At 56.2% G+C, this 13138-nt stretch overlaps 6 protein-coding genes across 6 annotated transcripts; 3 read left to right on the top strand and 3 right to left on the bottom strand.

Moving 5' to 3' along the window:
* Window positions 1-8: 8 nt before the first annotated feature.
* Window positions 9-830, top strand: BGZ61DRAFT_494843 (Rtr1/RPAP2 family-domain-containing protein; the record flags this gene model as incomplete). The annotated part of the gene is made up of 1 exon (XM_046250804.1): window positions 9-830. The coding sequence occupies one exon, from the start codon at window positions 9-11 to the stop codon at window positions 828-830; it is 822 nt and encodes a 273-aa protein (XP_046103337.1).
* A 371-nt stretch (window positions 831-1201) lies between these two features.
* Window positions 1202-1765, bottom strand: BGZ61DRAFT_533625 (ribosomal protein S17e; the record flags this gene model as incomplete). The annotated part of the gene is made up of 3 exons (XM_046254036.1): window positions 1202-1300; window positions 1355-1555; window positions 1619-1765. 3 exons carry the CDS (start codon window positions 1763-1765, stop codon window positions 1202-1204), a joined length of 447 nt encoding a protein of 148 aa, XP_046103336.1.
* A 178-nt stretch (window positions 1766-1943) lies between these two features.
* Window positions 1944-3682, bottom strand: BGZ61DRAFT_453990 (mitochondrial ribosomal protein MRP51). Its single transcript, XM_046246144.1, has one exon. It carries the CDS (start codon window positions 3618-3620, stop codon window positions 2184-2186), a length of 1437 nt encoding a protein of 478 aa, XP_046103335.1. The 5' UTR covers window positions 3621-3682; the 3' UTR covers window positions 1944-2183.
* A 156-nt stretch (window positions 3683-3838) lies between these two features.
* BGZ61DRAFT_453988 (tRNA-guanine(15) transglycosylase-like protein) lies at window positions 3839-5442 on the top strand. Its single transcript, XM_046246143.1, has 3 exons — window positions 3839-4054; window positions 4130-4380; window positions 4435-5442. Exons 1-3 carry the CDS (start codon window positions 3971-3973, stop codon window positions 5348-5350), a joined length of 1251 nt encoding a protein of 416 aa, XP_046103334.1. The 5' UTR covers window positions 3839-3970; the 3' UTR covers window positions 5351-5442.
* Window positions 5443-5599: 157 nt separating this feature from the next.
* Window positions 5600-6783, bottom strand: BGZ61DRAFT_533622 (uncharacterized protein; the record flags this gene model as incomplete). The annotated part of the gene is made up of 4 exons (XM_046254035.1): window positions 5600-5862; window positions 5924-6030; window positions 6118-6403; window positions 6465-6783. 4 exons carry the CDS (start codon window positions 6781-6783, stop codon window positions 5600-5602), a joined length of 975 nt encoding a protein of 324 aa, XP_046103333.1.
* A 2629-nt stretch (window positions 6784-9412) lies between these two features.
* Window positions 9413-12967, top strand: BGZ61DRAFT_479175 (uncharacterized protein; the record flags this gene model as incomplete). Its single annotated transcript, XM_046249082.1, has 2 exons — window positions 9413-11806; window positions 11864-12967. 2 exons carry the CDS (start codon window positions 9413-9415, stop codon window positions 12965-12967), a joined length of 3498 nt encoding a protein of 1165 aa, XP_046103332.1.
* Between the last annotated feature and the right edge of the window lie 171 nt (window positions 12968-13138).

Below are 13138 nucleotides of genomic sequence, written 5' to 3'. Positions count from 1 at the left end.
TGCCCACCATGGCAGCCAAGACCAAGCAGCCCCCAAAGGGCATCCTCAAGAAGCCTGCTGCTAACGAAAAGGAACCCGCCGTCGATCCCAGGGAGCTCGCTATCCAGCACGCCAACATCTTGCAGCACCGCAAGGACCTCGAAGCGCAGATTCTCGACAGCCTGATCCTCCTCTCCGAATACCCCGTGCTCCGCGGCGCTCTCCACAGTGCGGCAAACCCAGCTCCTTCTGACGTGGCCGACTTCAAGTCCCATGTGCGCCTCTTCCAGCCTTCAGACTACGATGACCTCATCGTCGAGCGCAACGTCAACGAGCTTTGCGGATATACACTATGCGGGCGCCCGCGGAGGCAGATGGGCCCGGGGGGCGAATGGAAGATCACCAGCAACGGGGACATTGTGAAGCGCAAGGACCTCGAGATGTGGTGCTCGCAAAAGTGTGCTCGGCGGGCGCTGTACGTCAAGGTCCAGCTGAACGAGACCGCTGCCTGGGAGAGGGCCGGTATCCCTGACATCGAGATCGAGCTGCTTGACGAGGATAGATCCGCTGAGACGGAGGCCGATCGTACCGCACGCAAGCTGGGCGAAATGAAACTGGAGGACCAGCTGAAAGCTGCGCGAGACACTGCCGCTCTGGCGCTGGAGCGTGGAGAACCCAGGCTCTCGGCTCAAAAGAAGGTCGAAGTCATACTCCGAGAGAAGCTCACGGATAAGGACGTCGAGGCTCCAGCTACGACGAATGCGCTAGAGGTTTACGATGATGACGATCATTTGGTTGTGGAGGGATACAAGAGCAAACTCATAACGAGTACAGAGAAGAAAGCGGCGTGACCCATAGTTTCGTGTCATAAAAACCGGCGTTGAATTGGTTGGCAATTCAAAGGTAGCATTTCGAGGGACAATGGATCAAGATACCCAAGGGAACAATAGGGCATCGTCGTGGCTCATATAGGCGTGGTCGATGGGGTGCAGCACGCCAAGTCTCCCCTGAGATCTGAACTGGCCGTATTCAAGGTCACATTCACAGCGGAGGAAGGAGGTAAAAATGGCAATCAAGCGTCATCTCTGGATTTCTCCAGAGAATCAGCGACACCTTGGGGGTTGGAAGATCTTTCTTTGAGACCTATGCACTCACTGTCCTAAGACGCCAAGTAATAAAACCCCGTAAAATGCCATACACCCATGTTCCCAAAATCGTTTTTTTAATCCCGGCGAGGGGGACGGTCGCCGAAGCGTCGCTGGCCACGCTCGGGGACCTGGGTCTGGGAGACCTGAACAACGTTGACGGGGATAGAGTCGAACTGTGTAGAGTCAGTATGTGGTCTCAGTGGTACAGTACTTCGGGTTCCACTTACGCCAAGGTGCTTGAGGAGGTCCTTGGTCTCGCCGTCGACGTCGAGCTGGCCGCTCTCGGAGTTCTGGGTGAAGTCGAGAGCGGAAACCTCGGGAACGTACTGATCCTTGCGCTCACGCTCCTCCTCCTGAAGCTTGAAGGAGATACCGCGGACGGGACCACGCTGAATACGCTTCATGAGATGGGTGGTGTAACCAGCAATCTACAATATTCCCCCAGGTCAGTTTTCCGCAATCCCTCTTGTTCGTCGAGCTGTGCTGCTAACCTTGTTGCGCAGGCGCTTGGAGGCGATGATGGCGATCTCATCGCAGATGCGCTTGTTGGTCTCGAAGTCGAGGGTAAGCTTGGGGTAGTACCGCTCAATGATGACCTTGGCGGACTTCTTGACAGTCTTGGTGCGGACGCGACCCATTTTGGCGGTATTGAACTGGTGATCGGGGGGGGGGATGGGTTGAGAAGGAGTCGCTCGTGGAAATGCGCCAAAGTCTACAAATTTGGTGTTGAGTGGTGGGGTGCACAAATGGTTAGGGCACGGAATTTTCGCGCACATGATATCCCACGTGACCAAAATATACACCCCGGCCCCAATGCTTCTATCAACCAACCTCTCAGTGTAAATGGACGATAAGAATGAATCAATGAGCAATTGACTTGTCGGAGCTAGGTGGGCAAGCAAAACTAGAGGGAGATTTCAATCAGGGAATTCCCAAGTTACTTTTTGCTTTCAATTCTACTTGTACAGTTTGGTACAGGGCTCCTCTAGTACAGAAGATGGATGCTATCGATATACAACCGCGCCAAGCCTAATCATGTCGACTTGAACGCGTCACTCATCGCTGTCGATCAAGGCCATAGCTGCTGGAGCTGCCCACGACATCCTTCCCTTCCTGGGAAGCCGGGACAGCATCTCCAAGAATCTCATCGGTAACACGGCCCACTCTCCAGGGATCGGCCTCGGAGCGAGTCTGCTGCTTGGGGGCAGATCGCTGCTGCTCAACGTACACATGCTCTCGACCTTGGTACTCCTTGGCGATGAGCTGAGACTCAGGGTCAGCCTCCCGGAGTTGTAGCACGACTTTGCCGCTGGGGTCGATGCTCGCAGACTGGGGATCCACGTAAGCCTTGGCACCACCATAGGTGTTGGTGTCTAGATGTTGGATGCCAGCAAGCATCTTCTTGTTGTGAGCAATTCGAGTGCGACTGTGTCTCATGTTAAACTCGTTGTCACCAGCGGGGGCATCGGCAACGAAACCGCCAACACCCAACTTGGCAGGAGCAGGCCCAGATCTGGGATACACGACTCGTGACATGACGGGTGTATGTCGTCCTTGAGGACCGTAGACTGGGTGGTTCTCCATGTACGAACCAGTCCGCAGGTAGCTGATACCGGCAGAGGGATGACTGGGAGGCGGCCCAGACTTTCCGTAAGGGCTCTCGGCGGCAGCATTGTCGCCCGTTGACAAGAATGTCTGGATGATGCCAACAGGCTGGCCTAGCGGAGCCAGGTCCAGGAATTTGGAAACTAGCCCATAGAGGGTCGCGCGGTCGCTGCGTAGGGACCGTACGTAGTTGGTGAACTCCTGCTCTGTAATATCACTGGGGTGGATGGTGGGAGGCGCTGGCTTGCCCTGATCCTTGGCAATCGTGGCCTGATGCGCCGTCTGGTCGGCAGCGAGCTTATCCTTGAGAAGGCGTCGGAACTGAGCGCGCTTGGGTCGCACTTTCTTCTCCAGGTACTCAAGGAAGTCTCCCTCGGCCATCCTGGCTAACCAGGGTCCATTGAACTTCCATCGCTTGTCACCGGCCCTGCCTTCGCGGGAGACAGTGAAATCCATATCCTCCTCGAAGACCGATTTGCGCCAGTGGTCGGAACGAGCCGGCGCGGCTCCTCGCTCGTTACCCTTGGGGATGGAGACGGCAACACCAAGCTCACGGAACTTCTCGAGGGACAACGAGTGGTCTGCAGCTGACGCGAAGTCGGTGACGTTCTCGATGGAGTCGATCTGCTTGACACGGATCAGGGGGGTTGATGTCGTCATGGTGGACTTGAGAGGGAGAGGTCGCTTGAAACCCCAGTCACCCTTCTCGCGCGAGGAGAGGGGTGAGGTGATGGACTGGTACTGAGGGTATTGTCGTGTCATGGTTGGGGACTTGTGGTTGCTAATGTGCAGGTTCGTGGCTGACGGCTCGGGTAGGGGCTTGGGAACTGAGAACAGACGGGATGATCTCAGCAGCGCCCCTCCGGGCGACACGGTTCGGCCCCCCATCTCGACTTTTAGAGCTGTTGGCAAGCTCAATTGCTGTTTGGCGTCGCGGTGGCGGGCGTCTGATGAAGCAAGACGAGGAAAATTCGCCTTCTCGGAGCTCGAGCGGGATCTGCCGGTGATGACCCGGGTGGGCCCCACTGGCCGAATTGGCCCAGACCTACTACGTAGTACGCTGGAAGCCGGGCCTTCAAGAGATAAGTTAGCAGGTAGACCCCACTAGAATTGGGCACATTTGCCCTTCACTCGGTAGCTAGGTGCGCAACTCATCAACTACATATCAACTCACGCGCCTGAGTGAGCGAAAGAGGAGAGGCGAGGAGGAGGCTCTTTTATCACAATTCCCGTGGGAAATGCAAGCCGTCAGGAAGATGGCGTCGGCATCAAACATCTACTCAGCTCCGGCTCTAACGTTTGAGCTCGTGGCAAAATGCTCTGTGAGTCTTATGTCCTCACACTTACTCTCACTCCTCTTGTCATGGGCAAGTCTGACATGTCTCATTCCAAGGTAGACGACGAGAGCACGTGCCTCTAACTTGACTTTACCTCATGGACCGGTTCAACTTCCCATGTTCATGCCAGTAGCAACTCAGGCGTCTCTGAAGGGCCTTACTCCTGAGCAGCTCGAAGAGACTGGCTGTCGGCTGTGCTTGAACAACACCTACCATCTCGGCCTGAAACCAGGACAAGAGGTGCTGGATGTCATCGGCGGCGCACATAAGCTACAAGGATGGAAGCACAACATTCTAACTGATAGTGGAGGGTATGTTTAATTGTGCCCTGGTGTGTTGTAAGGTTAACTCACTCGTCATGGCAGCTTCCAGATGGTCAGCCTCCTCAAGCTCGCAACTATTACCGAGAAAGGAGTTGAGTTCCTGAGTCCTCATGATGGCTCGCCTATGCTCCTCACCCCGGAGCATTCCATGTCATTACAGAACAGCATTGGTAGTGACATCATGATGCAGCTTGATGATGTCCTCGTTACCACCTCGCCTGACGCAGCCCGCATGCGCGAGGCCATGGAGCGCAGTGTACGATGGCTCGACAGGTGCATTGCAGCGCACAAAAACCCGGACCGACAAAACCTTTTCTGCATCATCCAGGGCGGCTTAGATCTTGAGATGCGCCGGGAGTGCTGCAGAGAGATGCTGGCACGCGACACCCCCGGAATCGCCATAGGAGGACTCAGCGGCGGAGAGGCCAAGATGGACTACTGCCGGGTCGTGGAGGCATGCACCGCATTGCTCCCAGACCTGAAGCCTCGCTATGTCATGGGTATCGGGTATCCTGAAGACCTTGTCGTGAGCGTTGCCCTTGGCGCTGACATGTTCGATTGTGTGTGGCCCACCAGAACGGCACGGTTCGGCAACGCAGTCACCAAGCACGGGGTCCTCAACCTCCGCAATAAAAAATTCGCCAGTGACTTTGGCCCCCTCGAAGACGGTTGTGGCTGCATGTGCTGCAGGTCCAAGTCGGAGGGGGGTATGGGAATAAGCCGAGCATTCGTTCACCACAATGCCAGCAAGGAGACGGTGGCGGCCCATCTGTTGACCATTCACAACGTTTTCTATCAGCTCAACCTTATGCGCAATGTACGTCAAGCCATCATCGAGGACAGATTCCCGCCATTTGTGCGCCAGTTTTTTGCTTGGCTGTACCCTGAGAAGACAGAGTATCCGGAATGGGCGGTTGGGGCACTGAAGGGTGTCGGTATAGACTTGACCTCAGAATAGACTCAATCAATCAGGTGAAATGAGAAACAATACAGTTCCATTAGACATGCTATGTTGATGGTATATGATGTAAAGTTCTATGTACGGTTGGGTCCCTTCCAAATGCCAAAAGATGGCGTGTGTAGGCCGTATGCTTCCCCCAAAAAAAAAGATTTCATTAAACATACCAAATAGTCATTAATCCATCGCAATCACCGAAAATGCCATCCAAGAAAATAACGGATATTAATTTTCCTGACCCAAGTTACCTTACAGAGCAATGGCCAGAGCAGCAACGGCAGCCAGGACAGCACCGCAGCCAACACGGACGGAGGCGGCAGCGTTGCCGTTGTCAGAGCTGGCGCTGGTCTGGGTGGGGGCCGGGACGGTGACGGTAACGGCATCATTGCTGTTGTCAGTGGCCTGGGCTTCGGAGCTCCCGGTCGTGGAGGACTCGGACGAATCGGTAGAGGTAGCGGTGGCGTCGCAGGCATCGCTGAAGTTTTCGCAGAAGGTAGCGAAGGTCTTGGCGACTGTGAGGGATGTCAGCGACCACAATGACCTTCAGATGACTGAATGCGAAGATGAACATACCAGAGTAAACGGTGTCGGGCTCGCCGGTGACGGCCCAGTCGGCGCAAGTGCTGGCATACTTGTCGAGCTCATCGGTCCAGGTGAGCGAACCACCAGAGCTGCGGCAGCTATTGTTGCAAAGTCAGCATTGGGTTCTCCTCCTCGACTGGATTGCTGTGGGTATGAGTCCTCAACAGGGGTGATGATCAACTTACCAGTAGCAAGTAGCCTGCTCGCCGAAGGGGAGCTCGGTAAAGCCGTCGATCTCCCTGCTGCAAGAGGAGTACATGCTGAGAACGTCATTGCAAGCTGAAGACTCGCCCGCACTGTCGGTGATCATGGAGCTCTCGGCGGAGGTGGTGTCAGAGCTGCCATCGGTCGTCGAGGCCAGGATCTCGACAGTGCTAGAGGCGCTGGCGTCCTCAGTGCCAGTGGCTGCGCCGGTGATTGCGCCGGTGCAGTCAGCGCTCATACCGCAGATGCTGTAGAGTTGGTCATAGACTGGAGAAATATCACGTTAGCCGAGCCTTCTCGTACTGCTGTCACAGCAACAGTTGCTCACCGGAGTAAGTGTCAGAGAGCGTAGGACCAGCCTCCTCCGAGAGGTAGACGGAGCAGCCCGAGTAGACGGGGTAGATGGCAGTAGAGTCAATGCAGCAAGCACAGCCAACGAATTCGGCGGCATTGGTAGCCAGGGCGTCGGCACCGCCAGCAGCAGTAACGCAGGCATCGACAAGGTCGGCGGCGTTGGAGCAGACGGTGTACTCGGGGTCGCTAACATCCACGGCGGCGACGTTGATATGGCCCAGGCCGGGGCCGAGCTTCAATTGCGCAGCGACGCCGCTGGCAGTGACGATGGAGGAGAGGATAGCACCCTTCATTCTGGCGAATTGGTTTGCTGTAGGGGAGGAGCTGCGTAGGGTTGACTCTGCTTGAGTTGGGTTGGGATCTGGAGAGACGCGGGAGACAGGTCAAGATATGTAGAGAAACAAGAGGAGCAGCTTGCCTCAACAACGGGCGGACAGGACCAGGGTAATAAATCCGAACGCGAGAGAGAGTCAGAGAAGCTAGCAGCGCTTTACCTGTGTGATTCTGCTGCTAGTTTATGCTGCTAATGCTGCTGCCGCTGCACGCCCCCGGCAAAGGGCGCCGGCTGGGCTCCCATCATCAACGCCCCATCATCGACGACGCCCCATGGTCCCCCATCACGATCCAGGGTCGGCTCATCGGGCAGTCAATCAGTATGTACAAGGCTTGGAGCCGGGGTCAGCTAGTTAGCTAGCCTGCGGCCAAGCACAACAAGGCAGAGTTCCAGGGTGCGAGCCAATAAACACGGCCGCTTCGTGCGGCTGAGAGGTTGCGAGGCGCATCCCCGTCCCTGCAGCCCACATCCGCAGAGGCAGAAAGCCCGCGACCTAACCACAAGCGACAGCCAAGATTGTGGGTGATGAGCGAGAGAGCGCTGCTAGGCTGGTTGCTGATGCCCCGAAATGACAGGGCGCTGGGCGGATGTTGGCCAAGACGTGGCACACACACACTTAAATACACGCTTATTATGGTCCCGTACTAGCCTGGACGTAATACAGAGGCTATCACAAGAGGCATAAAGAACCCGGACACGAACCGCTGCCGCCTGAATCGCCCAAAGCAGAGTGCTGTGAGACGTCGTATATCATGTCTCGGCTCTTTCCTCCACACAGCATGTGCTCGGGAACGGTGATCGTGCATTTCACATCACACTGTGTCGTACTCGTTCGTCCATGTGGGTGAAGTCGTGTGGCTGGCACTCGCTCCCAATTCGGTGCCGCGCAAGTACAGATGCCTCCTCCATTCCCTGGTCTCTCAGCCCCTTGACCAAGCTTTTCTCAATATCGAAAGCCATGTCACTTCGCGCCGTCTAGACCTCGCCCAACCCCTCGTGGTCCTCCACAATGGGAGGCTTTTTTTAGACCCCGCACACAGCATCGGCCTATTAGTCGCGTAGATTATAGGCAGTATTCTCAAGCACACCACACTGAATACTCGAGCCGTGGTCAAGATGGCTCCAAGTCCTTCCGTGGACTCCGGACCCTGAAGGATTCGGCTAGCGAATTGAGCAGCCACATGGCTCACGGTCAGCGCCCAGGACGCTCTCAATGAGGCAGGGTAGCGGAGGTAATGAGTAACTAGTCCCCCACTAACTATCTTTAATGGGCCATTTCTTCTCCATCCAGGCCAGCCAGCAGCTGCAGGGATGCCTGTGGCAAGAGCCCAGCCGCCAGCAAGGCAAAGGAAAACGCCGCCTGCTCACTCACAGACGGGAGGTGTCGCGTTTCGCAGTCCCAGGCCAAGCCAGCTCACTGATTCACGATTCAGCCGCCCCTCGTGCAGCGGAAGGATGGTTGAAATGCCTCATAAGTGACCGCTAATGTGGATCGTAAGGTTTTGTCGACAGGGCTTCGTGGCACAGATGGCCACAATGGCAACGGTGAAGCCCAGGCCTGGACCGGGAGCCTAGCCAGGATGCCTTTCCACGAAGAGCCAAACCACGGTGTTCCAGGCTATCGGACAGCTCGCCTCCGCCCTGATTGTGGGTGTGACGGTACCCCCGGCAAGCCTTATAGTACATCCCGCGTACAACGCAGTCTAGCATCATGTAACATGCAGGCCAGTGCGCCAGCAAGGCTGTGGATCGGTCAGCTTCGGCGCCACTGTTTTGGTTTTCTACTTTCTTTTCTTTTTATCCTGTCTCTTCCTCCCTCGACATTTTGGGAGAAGTTGAAGGCGTGGTGTCTGAGCCGTATTCCACCAGCCTATGAGTCGGGTACCTGGTTGTCCGCGTGGGCGATTGTGGAGCATCCGCTCACATGGAATCCCCCTGACTCGGGTCGGGAACCAACAGAACTACCCAGCGGATTTGACCAGATTTGAAGGAATCGGTTTCCTTGAGAAACAATTAGACCCGCCCGCATGGTTCTAATCCTTCTGTTGGTTTGTGCTCGCTTCGGGGCGACAGCATTGACTCAGGGATCCCCGGGACTTGGCATGAAGCAACGGCCAGATTCCGCCATCTTCAGATGTCGGAAAAGAGTCAAAGAGAAAAAGTGAGCTGCCCCCCATCATCAACCCGCTCGCGTTGCTTACCTTTCTTGAGCGCCCAATAAGGCAGATGGCCTGGGGTAATTTAAAGTATGGCCGTAACATTTTGGCTCCATTGTGGCCAATAGCGGGTAGACAACTCTGGGCCAATAAGAACGGGCCTGAAGCTAGATAGACGTCACTTCCACTGCCCGGCCACTGGTGCCATCACGTGACGTGATGTACACACGCGTTTTGGTCAACGCGATCTAGGGAATGGAGGGGCGTGTACTTCGTACGACGTCACGGTATTCCCAGATCTCCAAAGTCGGTTGCCAAACACAGAATTCCCAAAACGACCAGGGCAATTCGGGAGCCACATTGTGGATGCGGCTGTAACTACTCTCTGCTGCCAGGACCCGCCACTTGTCTCATGACTCTTCACGTCCTCTCATGGCATCTCCGTCCCGCCAGCCGTTGCCCCTGCGGCGACAGTCGTCAACAAACAACATCCGCGATGATGACTTAACTCGCTCCCTCAAGCAGCTCTCGCTCGCCACTTCCCCCGGCCGCGGCGCGAGCTCATCCCGTCTCTCCGAGCCGACCACGCCGTTCCGAACCACCAGCCGCATGGGCTCCCATTCACCTCGAGTCCCGTCTCGAAGCCCTTCCAATGGACGGGACTCCCGCTCCGCGACTCCGACATTGCTGCGCAAAGCGTCTATGAACTCGCTGCGCTCGTCGACTGGCGTAGGCGCTGGTCCAACCCCGACACGTCGGGCGAGCGCAGCGAACATCATGTCGCCAACCGGCAAGATGTCACCTTTGTCAACAACCCCACCGGTCCTGGAGGCGCCACGCCCAACTGCCAGCTCCATCGCCAAAGATTTCTTCAAGGCTGAGCTGGAGGCACACCATGGATCAGTCGCCACACGTCAGACCCAAGCCATTGTCATCCTCCATGATGCAGTTTACGGCCATCGATTTTCTCGACCTCGCACCTCCCGAAGCGGCCTCGCCACCATCGTTGAACGCCCCGAGCGAGTCAAGGCCGCTGTGCTAGGAGTCTCGACGGCATATGTGCGTCTTGGTGGACGTCACAGCGAGGGCGCATATCCTGTTCATCCCAGGCTCAATGCTCATGACCTCCCTAGCATCCCCTTCCGAATTCAGAAAACAAGCCGGAAGCTATCCCTCCTGTCGCAGGCCGTCACTAACGTCCATGGGACCAAGTGGATGGAGGAACTCAAGACGATGTGCGAAGCAGCTGAGACCAAGCTTGCAATGGGAGGAAAGGAGCTCCAGAGACCAGAGATGAATAGGGGTACCACTGCTCCCCCGGAGAAATTCCATGAGGGTGACCTCTATCTTTGTGCAGAATCTTTGGATGCCATGGAAGGCGCTCTGGGAGCTGTGTGTGAGGCTGTCGATGCGGTCTTTAGTCCTGGCCCTGGTCCCCAGCGGGCTTTTGTTGCTATAAGACCTCCTGGACACCATTGCTCAGCGTCATATCCTTCGGGATTCTGCTGGGTCAATAATGTACACGTCGGGATTATGCACGCCGTCATGAATCATGGCGTCACCCATGCCGCCATCATCGATATTGATCTTCATCACGGTGACGGGTCGCAGGCAATCGCATGGGAGCACAATACCCGAGCTACAATGGCTGCAAAGAACGCTGCTGCTTGGAAGAAGTCGTCAATTGGCTATTTCAGCTTGCACGACATCAATTCCTATCCATGCGAGCAGGGTGACGAGGAAAAGGTCAAGAACGCCAGCCTCTGTATCGACAATGCGCATGGTCAGACTGTCTGGAACGTCCACCTGCAGTCATGGAAGACAGAGGCGGATTTCTGGCAGCTATACAAGTCTAAGTACGCTGTCCTCCTGGACAAGGTCCGAAACTACCTCCAGAACCAGGCCGAGCGGTTCAAGCAATCCAACCAGCCTCCAAAGGCGGCCATTTTCTTCTCCGCCGGCTTCGACGCCAGCGAGTGGGAGAGTGCGGGAATGCAACGCCATCAGGTTAACGTCCCAACGGAGTTCTACGCCCGTATCGCCCAGGATGTCATCAAGCTCGCGGCTGAGGAGGATCTCTGTGTCGACGGCCGAATTATCAGTGTTTTGGAGGGCGGATACAGTGACAGGGCTCTGTTTTCAGGCGTCTTCAGTCATTTGAGTGGTCTCGCTGGCGATCAGAATATTGACCAACCGCTCCATTCCACTGGAGGCCTCGGTTTTGAGATGGGTCAAAAGATTGGTGTTGTCCCCGAGCAGGAAGAAACCGAGATGCCTCAGAACCCTTCACTGGACTCAGTCCATTCCTACGATCCTTCATGGTGGGCCAGCCGTAAGCTGGAGGAGCTCGAGGGCATCATGGTTGATCCACCTAGCCTTGAGAGAAAGTCAAGCTTCAGCTCCCCAACCTACTTCTCACCCACTCAGGCTTCTACTGCCAAGGTTGTAGAACTCCGAATGCGACGCAGCCTCTCCAATCTCTCAGGATCCGCTTCGCGGCCTGCATCACCACCTCCACCAGAGGTCCCATGGACTGTCGCTGCCCATGAGCTCAGCAAGCTGCTCATCCCTTCTGATCGACAGACGGACAGCTGCAAGCCTGAGGATCTGAACGCGGAGGCAAGCCGAGTCAGGCGAGACCGCCAGTCGCTGATCAATGGGGTGCCTCCAGCCCCTTCGGTTGCCTCATCAAGTCGACCAACTTCTCGCATGGCACTTCGCGAGAGGAGAGCCAAACCAGCTCCGCCTGTGGTTGAACCAAGCAAAGACAGGGCCGTTAAAGGTCGTCGAAAGACGGTTGCTGCTACCAGCTTCTCTACTGACAAGGTAAGCACAATACTAATGCCACCCACGTTTGATGCTGCGAGTCTAATATCAATAAAGTCCGCGGATGTCACTGGGAACCAAGCAGTGAGGAAAGCCAGTCGACGGCTTAGCGAGGCGCCGACCATGCTCAGCTCCCGAGATTCCTCCTCGCCTCCCACCATCGCCGTCGCCAGTGGCCCTGTGGCTCCCACAAGTACTGTCCCTGGTCCATCATCGACTGCTCGCGCTCCTACGGGCGGAACTTTACCCCTGAAAAAGACCAGACCCTCTACCGCCCCTACCACAACCGCCACCACCCGGAAGGAAGTTGTTCCCAAGGCGCCTCGGGGTGTCAGGAAGCCGAGTGTCCCAGCCGGCAGTTCAAAGCCTGCAACGGCCACAGCTGCACAGAAGAGCAAGTCCCCGGGCAAAGCCGAGCCGTCGAACAAAGCAGGCGACGACATGGACAAGCTCACTGCAGGCATGAAGAAGATCCGCATCAACCTCATCACGCAGTCCCAGAAGGATGCCAAGCAGCGAGCACGACTTGACGCTGGTAAAGCCTCGTCTACCTCAGCCTCTGCCACTGCTTCTGTCGGTCCCTCGGCTAAAAGTGAAAAGGACGAAGAAGTGAAGCTGCCTGCACTCCCTGCTCTACAGCAACCATCCCTCACACCGAGCCCCGAGCCCGCAATGAGGTGTGATATGGGAGGAGTCTCTCCCAAGCAAATGGCGCATCCTGACCCTCATATTCCCACACCACCCACAACCATCCCCTCCAGCGGGCTCTCCTCGCCCTCGCAGGAGCAAGATCCTTTTAATATGAGTTCACCCGATCCCCAGCACGTTGTTCTCCCTGTCAGCTCTCCAGTCATTCCCTCCGTGGCCATCCAACCCGACGGTGATTGTCCAGACGTCTTCATCTCATACCAGCCTGACGGTCCCACGCCCGTTGCCGTCGGCCAGCACGAGGTCTTGAAATGGCTTCCCCCCAATGCACCGACCCCGTCTGCGAACACGCCTGCTGCTACACCTAGTCCCGTGAAAAGGCAGAACAACCTCTTCCACTATAGCGCTGGAATTCCCTTTGCACCCCGCCCGCAGGAGCCGGCTCCCAACGCGGATGTCCAGACCAAGACCAAACCCACGCAGCCAGGCTCGAATCAGCAGACTTCAACCTAGAGACGCTCCGGCCTCGTGTCAACAGAGAGCTAGACGGCGTTGCTTCACTGCCGCACCCTGCCAAGGAAGGTCTAACATACGCTAATATCTTATAATGGCTTAAAGTCTGGAACTAGGGGGATCTTGCCATCCGGAGTCATACTTCAGTTGTACATTACTTGTGATATTTTG

The sequence above is a fragment of the Ilyonectria robusta genome (assembly GCF_021365365.1).
Source record: "Ilyonectria robusta strain PMI_751 chromosome Unknown BGZ61scaffold_12, whole genome shotgun sequence".
Classification (NCBI taxonomy): Eukaryota; Fungi; Ascomycota; class Sordariomycetes; order Hypocreales; family Nectriaceae; genus Ilyonectria; species Ilyonectria robusta.
This window is presented reverse-complemented; position numbering and strand designations above follow the sequence as displayed.